The 15,750-nt window shown below is 45.3% G+C and overlaps 1 protein-coding gene across 5 annotated transcripts in view; it reads left to right on the top strand.

The window, feature by feature from the left end:
• PLEKHS1 (pleckstrin homology domain containing S1) overlaps nt 1-15,750 on the top strand; it is a 29,307-nt gene that overhangs the window by 1,493 nt on the left and 12,064 nt on the right. Inside the window, exons 2-11 of one of the 5 annotated variants that reach the window (XM_074999126.1) lie at nt 805-945; nt 3,999-4,087; nt 4,194-4,300; nt 5,900-6,034; nt 8,205-8,280; nt 9,223-9,342; nt 10,291-10,380; nt 13,096-13,209; nt 13,555-13,658; nt 15,527-15,733. In XM_074999126.1, coding sequence (XP_074855227.1) covers nt 915-945; nt 3,999-4,087; nt 4,194-4,300; nt 5,900-6,034; nt 8,205-8,280; nt 9,223-9,342; nt 10,291-10,380; nt 13,096-13,209; nt 13,555-13,658; nt 15,527-15,733 — 1,073 coding nt within the window. In that variant the 5' untranslated portion in view covers nt 805-914. Of the gene's footprint in view, nt 1-779; nt 946-3,998; nt 4,088-4,193; nt 4,301-5,899; nt 6,035-8,204; nt 8,281-9,222; nt 9,343-10,290; nt 10,381-13,095; nt 13,210-13,554; nt 13,659-15,526; nt 15,734-15,750 lie in introns of those variants that run through there. The other 4 variants (XM_074999123.1, XM_074999122.1, XM_074999125.1 and 1 more) reach the window with 4 other exon arrangements.

The raw sequence follows: 15,750 nt of genomic DNA, 5'->3' as shown, positions 1-15,750 counted from the left end.
ATGTTGTTAGAAACATACATGAAAGCACCTTTGCAAAATTCTACCCAACTATTAGGTTCTCTTTCCAGCTCTCTTACGGACTGGTTATATAACACTGGGCAGCTCACTTAACTTCTCTCGGTCACAGTGCAGTCTCAATTACCCTGATGAGAAGGAGATACTCTGATTTTACACTGGGGTAACTGAGGGCATGTCTATACTTAGGTGAAGATTGACACCCAAAGATTGACCTCCCAGGGTTCAATTTAGTGCATCTAGTAGGGAAACACTAAATCGAACTTTGTAGGCGCTCCCATTAACTCCAGTATTCCTTGCAGTCATGAGGAGTAAGGGAAGTCAATGGGAGAGTTCATCCCATCAACCTCCCACAGTGGGGCCACACTGGAAATTCGACTTAAGGTACATCAATTCCAGCTACGCAATTCTTATAGCTGGAAAGGCGTCTCTTAAGTCAACTTCCATTTGTAGTGTAGACCTGGCCTCAGAATAGATGTTCTCTCTCAAATATTCAATTTATAAAATGCGTACCTACTTTTGTAGTGTGGCATGGGCCCAGATCTTCAAGCACTGAATTCCCATTGTTTTACAGTGCCAGTCACATGGGGCACTGCCAGAAACAAATAATATCTCTGAATAAATGTTGCTCCATGGTTACAGACGTGGGTCATTTGAGAAAGGGGCAGAAAGTAAAGTTCTTGGGGAAGGTTTTGCTCGTGTCAAGCAAATCCCTGTGGCCTGTTAAAAAAAGGCATTTGGGATTATTTTGGTAAAATGATGCCATGTGTTTTGTTTACTCAATGCCAGATTCTGCCAGCGGGGTTCCTTACCAAGGAAGACACTACTCAGCTTGCATCAGGGTGAAAGAATCTCACCCCGAATCTCTGCTTGGTTGGATTTTCCAGGAAGCAATCAGAATGGTTTTCAAGTCGACGAAAAACGCCCCAGGTACAAATTAGAATCTAGTGAGATTTGTGAAATGCAAATTTGTTCCAGCCTTCAAATCATGACAGTTATTACGTAATATCCCCACCAATGAGGTGCAAGGTATCTCCCAGGGGTGAAAAAAGACAGGTCTCTTTCCTAAAGACACTTCAGTACACAGCATAGAACATATGGGAAAGGAATGCAGCATGCAAAAATGGAGAGGTTAAATTGGCCTATGTTAATGCCATAATTCCACCCCCGTACCTTCCCCCGGTAACCACGTGCCCCTGATCAGCCTTCTCCCCAAAACCAGCATATTTCCCCATCCTTAAATAACAAGCAGTTGTGTGATGCCTTAGAGACGAATAAAAGTATTAGGTCAGGAGCTTTTGTGGGCAAAACCCCACTTCCTTGGAAGCAAAATCATTGTTTCATCTGAGGAAGTGGTTTTTGCCCATGCAAACTTATGACCTAATAAATTTGTTCATCTCTAAGGTTCCACAGGACAGCTTGTTACTTGTGGAGCTACAGACTGATTTGGCTACCCCTCTGAGACAGTTTCCCCATCCTTGTCAGACTTGGCTTGGACCGAGTGTCACATGCATACAGTGTAAAGCAATGGTCCCCAAATATTTTAGGCTGCAACCCTCCCTTATTTCTGTCTGTCCCCCACCCACCCCCCAGAACTGCAGTCAGGCGCCAGAGCCATGGTTGGGAGTGGGGTTGGAACACTAGTTGTGGTTGGGACCGGGAACTAGGGGCCAGGGTGGGACCATGAATGGGGCTAAGGCTTGGGAGCAGAGCTGAGTTCAGGTGCAGGAGCTGTTGCCAAGCAACAGTCACTGATGGACATTTGTGGCCAGCAGCCAAGTGCAGGAGCAGGATTGGGAGCCAGGGACACAGCTGGGAATGGGACTGGAACAGAGCAGGGCTGAGGGGCACTCCCTTCCCACTTTCCCAGGGGCAGACCCAGATCTCACTGCCTGCCCAAACATTCCTCCAAGCCCTGCCCCTCCCCCGTTTCAGAGCCATCAGGGTGAAGGACCCAAGCAAGTAGGAGACATATTCAATAGTTTCAGGATACTCAGGGCTCCTGTTAACCAATGGTAAAACTCCAATCAACTTCAGAGAGAGAGAGGCTCTGTGTGTGTGCATGAGTATCCAGGATGGGGTCGACTGTGGGCAATTCCCTGGCCTTTATAGATTCTCCAGCTGCCTTGGGCACCTTAAAAATAAATCTATGTCTTAAAGACCGGCTTGTAGGTTATAAAGCAGTGGTGTGCAACCTGCCACCCAAGGGCTGCTGGGGTTCTAGGTATGGCCCACCAGGCATTTTTGTTTACCATTGCCCATAAGCAAGGTGGCCAGAATGGTGTGGTTTTCATCTGCATAGGGGTTTGGGTTTTTTTCCCCCCTGCTGGTATTACTAAAGGGAAACACACTCAAAGCAAGGGCACATGAAGTGACGTGCATGCTGATTGCACACATCATTGACCGTAAGAGCTGTGTGTCTCTTCTGAACCCAAAGTGTTGCTACAGTTCAGTCTGCACACCCTGAAAAGTCTAGGTCAAATCAATTAGCAAAACTACCCTATCCTGGGAGACAGTCTTGGTTTCGACAACCTTGTCACTCACTGAGATAAAGGAGGGCCACTCATATGGCTCACTCACTAACCTATGTTGCCCCTCAGTGCTATAAAGAAATAGACTAGAACTTGCTTTCATAGGCTGCATCTATACAGCAGCATCATTTTGAAATAATCTGTTCTGGAATAGCTATTCTGAAATATAGTATTTCAAAATAACACAGCTATATGCAAGAATGCATTTTGAAATAGCACCCAGCTATTTCAAAATAGCTTGTCCAGGCATATAGTGCCTCTTTCAAAATAGTGCCATGGTGCACTATGATGGCTTATTTCAAAATAGTGCTATTTTGTGTTCTACCAGCATCTATTTCGAAATAGCTGTTTTGAAATAGGTTCTATTCTTCTTGCAATGAAGTTTGCAAAACGTGAAATAGCAAAACCAATATTTAGAATTTGTTTCAAAATAGTGCGTGTGGGGTGTAGATGCTTGCAAAGTTATTTCAGAATTTAAGACTGTTATTTCAAAATAACTTGACTGTGTAGATGTAGCCATACATCCCAGTTCAAGGAATTGCAAAGCACATTAAGTAGGAAAAAGTTTAGATTTTAATTAGTCAGTTCCACTCAATGATCACAAAGGCTATGTCTCAATGGAAGAGCTATTTTGGGATCGCTCAGTATCCCGACACGGCTACTCGACGTCTTTGAAAAGCACATGTTATTTTGAAATATTTTTCTAAATAACAGGCGGGCTATTTCAGCATGCTTGCATTCCTCATTGCAGGAAGAGTCAGGGATGCTTTGAAATAGTACATTATTTCAACAGTTAAATGCCAAAAGAGCCTATTTCAAAATAAAATTGAAATTAGATACACCATGTGCGCTACACAAATTATTTTGACTTTAGGGTGCCATGTAGACATAGCCAAACAGAGGCAGCTTGCTGCAGTGTGCAGTGTCATGGGTCTGTGCATTGGGATTTATTTGGCCACCGAGGCATTTGCTTGCATTTTGTCCATTTTACTTTCTGTCCATGCCGCTCCTCTTATTAGATCCTGGCTTGAACTGGAGTATTTTTGTCCTTCCTGGTGTTTGTAACTCTTCCAAACTGAATGCAATCTGCAAATGCCATTAGTATGCTATTTACTCCCTCTTTCAGATTGCTAATGAAGAAGTCCAGTTACACCAGGCCTAATATGAACCTTTGCAGCATCTCACTAGACTTCTCCTCCGTATATTATCAGTTATCATTCCCTTGTTATTTCTGGTCTGGGGACAATTGGCATCAATAACATCAATGGGATTGTGTTCAGACCCTGCATTTTATACCTGTCATTTGTGCTTTTCTCCATCCATTAAACAGGCTTCATGGCCTATTCAGCACAGAAGCACAATGCTCAGCACCAGTTTCCAAGCAGGTCCCCATACGAGATTAATTAAGAACAAATGGAGTGATAGTGCTCTTCATTTCTCTTTGATTGGTAGGCCATCAAGTCACATTTTTCCAGGAAGATGAAGTCTGCAAGCAGGGTGACTTTATCAAATCCCCACCTCCTCAGCTTTTCACTTCACAGGTACAGTACATTCAAATCAACCCTCCTTCAGAAATTCCTTCATAAACAGCTTTTATTTCTGCTGCGCTGAGTTGTATGAGAGGCAAAGTGACTTTCCTTTCTGCAGGGCTCCTGGAAAAAGCGCTGTTTCATCCTATGCAAGTCTAGCAAGAGATGTTACATCCTGAAGTACCTGAAAGGCCAACACATAAAGGGTCACATTGCAATTGACCAGTATGTATCTGAAGTTCATTGCTTTTTTCTTTTAACCCACACCACTGCTGTCTGAAATGAGATCACAGATTTAACCTGTTGCCGTTGATTTAGGACCTGATACATACAAGTCCCCAGAAAGACTCCCACTAGCTTCTGTAGGCTTTGGATGGGCATGAGAGTGTTGTATTATTTGATAGACTTAAGAGGATTTATATATACAAAAATCAAGCTGTGTAAAGGGTCCAGACATTATATCAGCTGCACACACCTCGAAAACAAGGGTTTTTGTTAACTACAGAAGTAGATCCCTTATCTTCTCCAAGGACAGCATCACACACTCCTACCTGCAAAGGGATTCTGCCAGCCCAGGGTAGATGAGCACCTTTCTCCACAGCTGGACTTTACATGAATAGGTCTATTCTGCTTCAGGAGGGAGTTCAGAAACTGGGCCAAGACTCATGTATTTCAGCTGGATATACACCAAAGGCCCGATCCCACATTCCTTGAGCACTCCTGATACCTACAGAGTCTTAGGAGGGCCTAATTTTGTCAATTAGGCTGTGGCCCCAGGTGGGGGGTCCCAGAGGAATTATACTGTGGGGTGGGTTGGCACAGGCTGCTCTGCATCTTCCTATCTGCACTGGGTAGAAAAGTGAACAGTCAGTGCACAGAGCTGAGCACCCATTTTGGACAGGCCCATGGCAAAGATTAGAAGGGTTCACTAGGCACTTTTCCCAGCTCTTGGCTACATGTACGAAAGCCAGTCACACTCTAGCCCTGGGTGTTTGGAATATATAAGGCATACAGCATTGGTCTGAGAAACAATGAAGCCTGCCCAGTTTCTTTTTTCCACCCTGGGCCTGGTCCAGAGCTCACTGAAGTGCAGAAGAGTCTTTACATTGGCTTCAAAGGACTTTGGAGGGACCCTTCCCCTCCCTCGCATGCCTCATGTTTCTCTTGGGCTTCTTCCATTAAAAGAATATGAACAGTGCAGATCTTGTTAAGCAATTCTCCGTGTTTGAAAACTTGCCAGCTGCTTGAGTCAGTGTTATTTTTTAATTATGTAACAACAAGCTAACCCCACCCAGAAAGCTGTGAGGCTTTTTCCTTTTAAGAACATAAAACAGCTTTTATTTCCTCCAGCTGATACAAAGAAGTTGCTTCTTTTATAATTTTCTGATAGGAAGGAAGGTTTTTTTCAGATTCCAAAACCTAATTTTGTTCCATATTTTAAAAAAAATGAACATTTTGGGAACATCGCCACTGAAAACCCAGCCCATCTTTATTTCAGTTGTTTGTTTACTTATGTGTAACCTTCGATGGAAAGACCTTACATTTCTCAGCCATCTCTATGATTAATGTTGATTGTGTTTTAAAAAAGTGCTGGAATTGTTACAGTGCCTTCTACAATGGGATCTCATTCTTGGCTGGCCCTCAGGTATCCCTGGGGTAAACATGATTCATTAATCTCAGAGGCAGAGTTTACATGTGCAATACCACAGAAATTCTCCACAAGCCCTTGATCCTTGTGGCTTTTATAAATGCTTATTTTGCAACGTGCATGAGCGTATGTGACAAGCCTTAGATAAGCCAATGGTTCATATGCTTGTCTTACAGGATTTCAAATATAGAGATTGGCATCAGTAATTATGAGAAGATGACAGCGGTACGGAAGATGTTCAAGTGCCACCCTGAGGAAGTGATATCCATCAACACAGGGAGCAGGGATTACTACCTCATTGGGAAGGACAGGTACTCGTGGTGATGGGGCAGGGGGAGAGATGGCAGATGGCACAGGCGCCAAAACTAAAGATTCTTGGGCTTCCTGAAGAAAGAAATTCTTATCCCTACTCATGCGGAATCGACTGTAAGGGACAAGCCTGCTCTGGGGGAAGTAGGGCAGGACCATCTGCTGCATTCCAGAGGAAGAACAACTGTAGGGGAATAATTCAGGGGTTAACCACCCCACTCACACAGCTGTCTGGCTCCCCCCAGCTGTACCCCCTGTACTTAGAACCTGCTCCCACCCCACAGGCAGCAAACAGAGAGAAATGCTGCTTCAACAGCCAACAGACATTTGGCCAGGAGACAGCATGCTCTGTAGATGGGCTCCTCGCTGCCTGGCCCCAGGTTCTCCTCCATTTTCTTCCCCTCCTGCAGCTGTGTCAAGGAGAGATTTTTCTCATCCAAGTGCTGCAGGATGGTACAGGCCCCCTGTGCTCATCACTGAAGCAGGAAGAACATGCCTGCGCCCAAAGAAAGAAAACATCGAATACCTCATTCCCATTCGAGCGTGCCACCCTCTGCATTCACACAAACCAGTTAGTCAACATTTTAATGGAATGGGGCATTCTGTCAATGACCTAAAGGTGTGTGTGTTACTGAAGAAGAATTATCGCACCATTCTGGAAAAGGAAACAGCCAAGCTGGCTTTTATATTCAAATTCGGCGCATTAACACGTGGTTTGAATCGTGATTGGAACTTTCTGAGTATAGGGGCTCGTCTGCATGCTTGGCTCAATCTAATTCTTGACCTTCCCCCCCACCCCTCCACTCTCTGATTTGCTCACCTTGATTATCTTTTTCTGATTTGTCCTCCTTGCTTACTGTTTTTGGTTCTCTGTGCCTTAAATATTGAGTCTGTTCTGGTCTGGCTATGGTCTGAAGAAGTGGGTCTGTCCCACGAAAGCTCACCTAATAAACCATTTTGCTAGTCTTTAAAGTGCTACTTGACTGCTTTGTGCATTCATACAGTGCACTGTTCTCTTCAGTCATCCCATGGAAAAAGCTACAGAGCCCATCCAAGTCCTCCGTGCGAATTAAATGCAGCATCTCCTCGTTAGTCATCTTACAGTGCACCCACAAAGGAGCCTTTTCTCTATCTGCCTCTTTACATATATTGCCGTCGTTTAGGCCACAGTGCAGCAAGGTGCTGCTATGAATTTTTGGCCATCTCTTGGAGGGACCCTGAGAAGCACCCCACAGGAATTCTCCACAAATGAGCTCCTAGAGACCATCTTTCCACCATAAAATTCCACTGGCCTTTCTTTGCTTAATGCTTTGTGTAATTGGCTGTGATCTTGTGCTCCCACACATAGCCCAGCTGGGTTTTGAAGAGGTGCTCTGCAGAAACAGAAGCTCCCTTGCAGCACCAGTCTAGAAAGAGATGTTTGGCCAGTGAGTCTGCATAATTTTTGGATCTGCTGGCCTCACCCCTACACTTTCTTACAGCCCCCCATCTTCAAGGCAGTGGCCCACTATTGTAAGGGAGAGGCAGCTTTGCCTTGCTCAGCCTTCTTGGGGCCTACTCAAAGCCCACCATAGTCAGGGGAGCTGACAGCTTCGACAAGCCCCCATGCATAGTGTGAGGGGAGGGACTGGCTCCGTGCTCCCAGAGGGGGCGGAGCTGAGGATCGAAGGGGTGGGGCTGAAGGTATCAGAAGGGGCAGGGCTGAGGGTGGAAGTGGTGGGGCTGAAGGTATCAGAAGGGGTGAGGCTGCGGCTGGAAGGGGTGGGTCTGGAGGTATCAGAAGGAGCAGGGCTGAGGGTGGAAGGGGTGGGGCTGAGGGCAGCCAGACTTCAGTTCCTCCCAGAGCTCACCATGCTTCCGCCTTCACCCCAAGCCCATAGTGCTGCCTGGAACATGCAGTGTAGTGCACAAGCAGTGATGTAAAGGGCCCAGGACACCAGCTACTGCTACTGTGGCAGCCGCAGTGGCCAGAGCCTCAGGCCCCTTTGAATTGCCCAGCCCCAGGACATTTGCCCTGTTACTCCCCCCTGTCCTCTGGCGTGACTGTAGTCAGTGGGAAGCCTCCTCACTGATGAAGGAGGTGTATGTTTAGGTCATTAGGCACACATAGATGCACTGTTTGTTTTTTCTTGTGCATGCTACTAATGAACTTTTCATCCTTCAAACCCACAGGGAACAAGTGGCGGACTGGATGACTTCCTTGTGTTTAGCCCGCACCGAGGCAAAAGGGGATGAATGCTCTCCTCAGGTGACACTATAGTACCAAAACAGTCAGCAGTTGCATGCACAAATCAGCCTCTTTAAAGAGAGCCCTTTATAATGTCAATAGTAGCTTGTAACGAGAGGGGCTCTGTGCAATGAAATATGCTGGTTTAGACCCTAAGTATATAAGTCAGCTGAGGAAGTGAGTCTTATCCACAAAAGCTCATGACCCAATATATTTGTTAGGCTGTAAGGTGCTACGGGACAGCTTGATATACATGTATAAAGCGTGCTTTCCCTATACCATCAGTCAGAGATTCCTTTATGGTGAAATTCCCCCTCCTGCAGAAGACCTGCACAGTATCTGCTCACCACTTAAGACTCACTGAAATTGTAAAGAAGGGGTGGGGAACCTTTTTCATTCGGGGCCACTGACCCACAGAAAAATCAGTGGGGTGGGGCCAGACACAAGGAAAAAGTTCTCACTACTCAGCTGTTCCCAATATTCCCAGAGCAGGAAGACAACAACAACACCAACAACAACAAACATAAAACAACAACAAAAAAAGCAGCCTGAAAAAAACCCTCCCACTTAGGGTCTAAACCAGCCCCTTTCATTGCACAGAGCCCCTCACTGAACTCAGTGCACTTGGTGTGGGGAGAAAGGCGCTATGGGCTGGCTCAAATTAAGCCAGGACCTAAATTTAGCCCATGAGCCACAGGATCCTCACCCCCGGCTCTAAAGAATCTCATGTTTGTTAGAAAGCATGTACCTGAAGGAGTAAAATGCACAGGATTTAGAAGGCCTTGTGCAGGGTGACTGTCACCCCTCATCTCCCAGAATGACAGTGTATCCCAAATTCTCCTTTCTTGAGCCTCAGAGCTAAAACTCTATATCCCTGGGAACCAGAGGGACTTCCAAGAGCAGACTTTTGTCCAGGGACCCAGCTGTCCTCATGTCCTCATACTCCTGTCCCTAAATTCCTAGAGCCAGCACCTTGCCATTCAGAGAAGCAAAGGTCGGTCCTTCTCTTCACCACCATCCTTTGATGACCCTGGTTTGAGCACCCAGAATCAGCAGATTCCAAGTGACTGCAATGAACCTGAAGTAAGGAGCCTTTGCTAATGAGCATGTTGCTGGGTGATATGTGATGCTTGATTTGTGTATTTAGTCCCCTGCAAGCTGAGCATGTGGGCAGCTGCTCAGGAGAGATTCCAAAGCTGCCCAGCTGATTAACAGTGTGCTCACAGCTAAGGAATATTTCTAAAGGTGGTGCTCATTCACAACTGACTGGGTGCACATATAAAAATTTATTCCACACATGGATGGAAAAGATTACAGGGAACATTGGTCCTTGGGTCAGTAGAACAATGGGCACATTTCACTTTCTATGGGGACTGTAAAGTAGGGCTTGAGGCTCCAACAGGAGGGAATTCCTGTAATAGGCTCAAGCTATCAGGTTTGTTCCCTGGCCCATCTGCATTTAAGAAAGCTGAAGTTTTGGCTGATGGCAGCTTCTGCTGGAGTCCTCACTGGCCAAGTTAGCAAACAGGCCAAGGATGATGATACCCTCCCATCACTGAAAGAGGTTCTCCCCACACATCCTACCAAAGCCAAGTGTAAAATGCTTCCCTTGATGCCACCTGTGAAGTTCCTGATTTGTGGAAGGATTGAAGGTCTGAAGAGATTATCAGAAAGGCACCTGCAGGATGTAGGTGTCCAACTTCCACTGAATTCCTATGGGAGTTGCGCACCTAACAGTCCTTTATAAATATCCCCCTTTCCCTCCCTCTGCTGCCTACTCAGTATGTAATAGGAAGGAAAAAAAGTACTGCAGCTGTGTGATGTGACTGTAGGGTTTTCTATAGAAAGTACAGGATTAGCAGCCTGGAAAGCAGTGCTTAGTGTAGTCAGAAAGCACCACCCAAACAGGGAGTGTAACAATGCTCTGGTGGGACCATAACAAAGAGTGTGCTCTTTCACCAACCAGCCATGCCTTTTAAACGCCAGTAGGACACCTGCGCAGGTTGTCAATGGTATGTCTTTGGTGTGCAGGTGGAAGATCCCGCGGCTGACAGCAAAAGGCCTTATTCGGATCCTGGCCCTCATGGTCACTCTGAAGGGCAGCATTGTCTTCCCAGTCTGGTGAGCAAAGCTAACAGGACGGTGAAGCCTCTTGGATTTGTAAATTTTTGCAGGAAGGCTCATTCATGTGGAGGAGAACAACACTAGAGACCTGGCAGTGGCAAAGTTGCACCAGTCCAGCTGTGCCTGGTGGCTAATGCAGCTGTTCTGGCCAAAAGCCAAGAGCTGTCCCATTAGCTTAACTACTCTAGCCCCCATGAATGGCAGAACTTATGTCAGTGGGAGAAGCTTTCCTACCAACAAAGCGCTGTCCGCACCAGTGCTTATGCCAGTGTAACTTAAGTCACTCAGGGGCATGATTTAAGCTGCAGCAGAGACCAGACCTTCCTGCCAAGCTTCATCTACCCTGAATATCTACATCAACAGTGGCTAAGCCACCTCTTTGGGAAGTCTAACTGGCTCCTCCTGTTAACCTTTTCTAACTGGCTGCAGTTATTTCTTGTGCCACTTTAACATTTCCCCTTCTGAGAGTATGACTAAGAAGTCCTTCACAGTGGGGGCAAGTTGTCACAGCTCCATTGACATCAAGGGAGCTAGAACAATGTATTTAAGCTGAGCGTCTGCCCCTGCTAACATATTTGTAGACTGTGCCCATATTCCACCTGAATTGTCATCCTAGCACCCCCCAAGGATTTTCTACATGTAAAATCCTCCCAGGTTTAACTCAGAGCGATTGAAAACCTAGTTAGTTAGCTGGGTGCTCAGCCCTGCATGAACACTCTTGAAACAGCGTGAACCTCGCTTAGCATGGCTTGGTTTGCACCTGAAACTGCTTTGAGCCAGTCTTGAGCTCTGAGCATTCCCACACACAGCTTCACCACTTTATATTAGAGGAAAATTAAACCATTCGTTCAACTGCTGCTGTTTTGTGTATAGACGAAGCCTCTGGCTCACCCTCCTGGCTCTTACCTCCTAATCCTTCTCAGGTTTCCATTGCCTTTAGTCCAAATGCTGGGCCTTGGTGTAGATCAGGCAGCAGAGAAGTCACTTTCTTCTGTGGATGCCAGCTTTGGGTGGACTGGGAGGCCTGACAAAGGTGGGGCTGAATACACAGGGACGTCACATGACCTTCAGTTTGGCTTGGGGAAGGATGGCAGGGAGGTCTGTTTTCTGTTTGAGGCTATGCAGAAAGTACGATTAATAGGCGTACTCTACAGCTAACAAGGAATAACCCTCATTTGGTTTATCTGATAATGGCTACATCTACACTAGCCAAAAACTTCGAAATGGCCATGCAAATGGCCATTTCAAAGTTTACTAATGAAGCGCTGAAATACATATTCAGCACCTCATTAGCATGCGGGTGGCTGCGACACTTTGAAATTGACACGTCTTGCCGCCACACAGCTCGTCCAGACAGGGCTCCTTTTCGAAAGGACCCCGGCTACTTCGAAGTCTCCTTATTCCTATGAGCAGATGGGAATAAGGGGACTTTGAAGTAGCTGGGGTCCTTTCAAAAAGGAGCCCTGTCTAGATGAGCCACGCAGCGGTGAGCCACATCAATTTTGAAGTGCCGCAGCCGCCCGCCCACTTTGCATGGCCATTTCGAAGTTTTTGGCTAGAGTAGACACGGCCAATGTGAGGTAGCAAATTTCTTAGTACAATCATATCAGCTCATTCCTGCACAGATTGCTACTTGGACAGCTGCTCCTGGCTTGTGCCTCTGTGTTCATTTCCTTTTCTGGAGGTATGATCTACATTTACTGGCATTTGGTTGCACTGAATCACCAGTAACTCGCTACTGTAGGCCCTAGTCATGCAAACGCTTCCACAATTAATTAATCCAGACGCTCACAAATGTTCACACACACGAACAAGTCTAACTGAGCAGGGCCGTCCCAGCCATAGGATGAGCCGGGGCAGCTGCTCTCAGCTACTCCAGCAGAGCTCCCAGGCCCTCTGAGCCGTGCACACCAATGCCTCAAACTGGTCTCTAGCCATGGGAGTTCCAATCTTTCACTATTTATTCAGGCAAGACTCCCAGGGCTTTTAACAGATGTGGCCAACATGAATAGCCAGTTCTAGATCTCACTGAGGGTGTTTGTTTAAGTGGGGACTTCAGATGAGGCCTGGAGCAAAGAACCCTGGTGTACAAGCTCAAAGATATTTAGGCTCCTCACCACCATTGTTTTCAAGGGTGTTAGGCATCTGAATGACTTTGAGTATTACCTAGGGAGGTGATGGAATCTCCGTCCCTAGAGGTTTTTAAGTCCTGGCTTGACAAAATCCTGGCTGGCATGATTTAGTTAGGGTTGCTCCTGCTTGCAACAGGGGGTTGGACTCAATGACCTCCTGAGGTCTCTTCCAATCCTATGGTTCTAGGATTTGGGCCCCTGTGGACACAAGTGACACAACGTACATACAGGATCGCATGTAAGTTTTTTACCATTGAGCTAGCTTTTCGAACACAGGAGCTATTTTTGCATATAGAGCCATTGGCAAGTACAAATATGGCAGCCACAAATCAGCTACTTTGATAGCTGTAGGAAATGCTATTAATACACACAGTTCTACACCTGTAGCTGACTGAGGGTATTACTGAGCACTAAGACAGAAGCCTTGTTTCGAAATCAGACGTATGCTGTTGTTATTTCTGCCTTAGAGGAGTAAGTCTTCCCACAACCCTTCCCAAGGTAGTGTTCTAAATATGCATAAAGAAGGATGTCAGATGTAGAGCCTGTAATGTCCTCTTAAACATGGAAACATTTTTTGAAGCAGGACAACAGTTCTGAAGAGACCAGCAAAAATCAGCTGCTGTTTGACTCAGATGAGAACACCAGTGAGATGGGGGAAGGATATTATGATTCTCCAAGCAGTATTCTAGCACAGGTAAGCCACATCAGGTAGATTTTTCTGCTGATCCAGCTCTAAGAGGATATTCAGTTGCTCAAACCCAATGGTAGCAAGGTTGCTAGAGAACCAAACCCTTGAATCATGGGCTAGCAGGAAGTTAAGATGGGAGAGAAGAAAAATACAGTGCACAGTTGTTTTAGAAGGAATACATCTAAGGTGTGACTAGCTCGGTATTTTGGTTAACTGAGGTTTGGCTGAACTGCCTTAGTTACAATACAGTATAAATACAAACTAAGTGAAGGAGCCAAGGGGACTCCTTTGTGGATGAAGAGAGAACATGTTCACCTCCCATATTTTTCTTTGTTCATTTGTTATTAACAGCTGGAAAGTGAGGAGTATAAGTTTGATCCCCCAGTTCACTCTCACAACCCAGCAGAACCTGAGGATCATCTTAGCAGCAAGTTGTATGAGCCAATGGAAGCTCTGTAAGTAACACTTTCTTTGAGCATTTAAAAATCAGTGCAACATAACAATATGGTCTGAGCTGCATTCCTGTGGTCTACAAGGTGAAATCTACAGAACTCAGTCTGTTTGGGAGACAGGCATTTTTGGGGGACTCAAGGGAGTTTTACCAGAGTAAAATTAAAGGTCGCTTCACAAATTCATACATTGTGGCATCCTGACAGGCTTACACAGAATAAAATTGATGATTAAAACTGATGATTTTTTTCCAGGCTAAACCATGTAACATTGGCAGCTATGCACAGACACACCAGCCAGACACTCCCTAGAGCAGGTGTAACACACATACACAGAGACCGGGTGTGGTTCACTGTCCATGCAGTGGCAATGGGACCACACACACACACACACACACAGACCGGGTGTGGTTCACTCTTCATGCAGTGCCAATGGGACCACTTACAGGGAGAAACAATGAATCTCCTCTGCAGCATTAGCTGACAGCCAGGTGGCTTTTAGCACAAACTTTAGAGACTCACGCACAAAGCTACAGAGGTCCCAGGTTTGATTCCCCCTGGCAGTGTTGTATTGTGGTTACGCATGAACTGTTTCATGTTATACCACAAACTGGATGGATGGAAAAGACGTCTCTCTGTACCTCAATTTTCTACCTTACAAAATGTGTGTGTTACCATTTACTTACTTCATGGATGTTCTCTATGGCTTGATGTTTGCAATATATTTCAATAATTCAGTATTGTCACATGAGAGACAGAAGAGATGTGCATAATATTAATCTGTGGTTACATAGAAACTTCATGGTCATCACTGTGCACTATGGTATGGCCACTAAGAACTTTGAAGACAATGGCATAGAAGTCAGATCCTGCAATTTCAAAATATTTGGTCCCTAACTCTTGAGTTATTGGAGAATTTCCATTGCCTGTAAGCAATTAATACTTGCGACACACAGATGAACAATTCTGAGTCTATCCAATGGAAGACAATAGTACAGGTTGAACCTTTCTAATATGGAACTCTCTTGTCCCGCAACACTCATAATTCAACATGATTTTAGTTAGCCAGATGACCACTTAGCATGGGAGTGGCCAAATTTCCCATTGTCCCATAAAGTTTGTTTACAGCCACCAGTGTTGGGTCTCAGTGCTCTGTGCTGTTATTTAGCTGTAATTTACCACTAAAAGTCTCCTAAGAGCCCAGTAAGCAGTGAAGGTGTTGGTGATATGCTAGAAAATATTGACCTCTCATGGTCCAGCAAATTCTCTCATCTGGCACTGGTCAGGTCCTGGGGATACCAGATGAGAGAGGTTCGATCTGTGTGTACACACATACCAGTTCATTTCAATATTTTTTAATTGCACATACACATATACATGTGTGGAACTAGGAACAGAACTCAGGACCCGGAACTCCAAATTACAAACCTATCCAATTTGCATTAAAGGAGCTCTCTGTTAGCAGTTGGTAATAATTACATCTCTTTTCAGGCCTCCAGCCACTACACAGTGCAAGAAATTGAGCAGGTCTGATATATTCTATCCTGTAGAGATCAATAATGCGATCTCACATAAGCCAGCCTACTGCAGTTACAACAATTTGTACTCCCCTTCCTTGATAAACTGTGCTGGTTGGAATGTTTTCATTTTTAATAAATATTCTTTCAATATTATAAGTGTTTTTGTTCATAGGGTCAATTGTAAGGTGTCCAGTTTAGTTGATTTAGCTGTAATTTTGGCCATTGGATTCACTGCAAGAACCTGTCATTCTTTGCCTTCCTGATATCTATTTGACACAACTTCAAACACAGCAAGAAAACCATAACTTGACATGCCAGACATGTGCTTTTTTTATTATCATTCCTCTTCATTAGGTTGCTTGAAGAGAAACTCCAGCCCACATGCAGAAGTGATGAATCCCTGAACCTTTCCAGAAGCCGGGAAAATAGCATATATTTAGGAAATTATGAAGCAGATGGAAACCAACAACTCCTGAAAAGCAGTACTAACAAGCAGCTGCCCCAGAAGAGAAAGCCAAACTCATCATCACTATCTGTGGTTCAGCTGTCTATAATCATGAAGTAAGGATGTTTTGGGT

The sequence above is a fragment of the Carettochelys insculpta genome, chromosome 7 (genome assembly GCF_033958435.1).
Source record: "Carettochelys insculpta isolate YL-2023 chromosome 7, ASM3395843v1, whole genome shotgun sequence".
Taxonomy (NCBI): Eukaryota; Metazoa; Chordata; order Testudines; family Carettochelyidae; genus Carettochelys; species Carettochelys insculpta.
The sequence above is the reverse complement of the archived record's forward strand: the minus strand, read 5'-3'. Positions and strand labels throughout refer to the sequence as shown.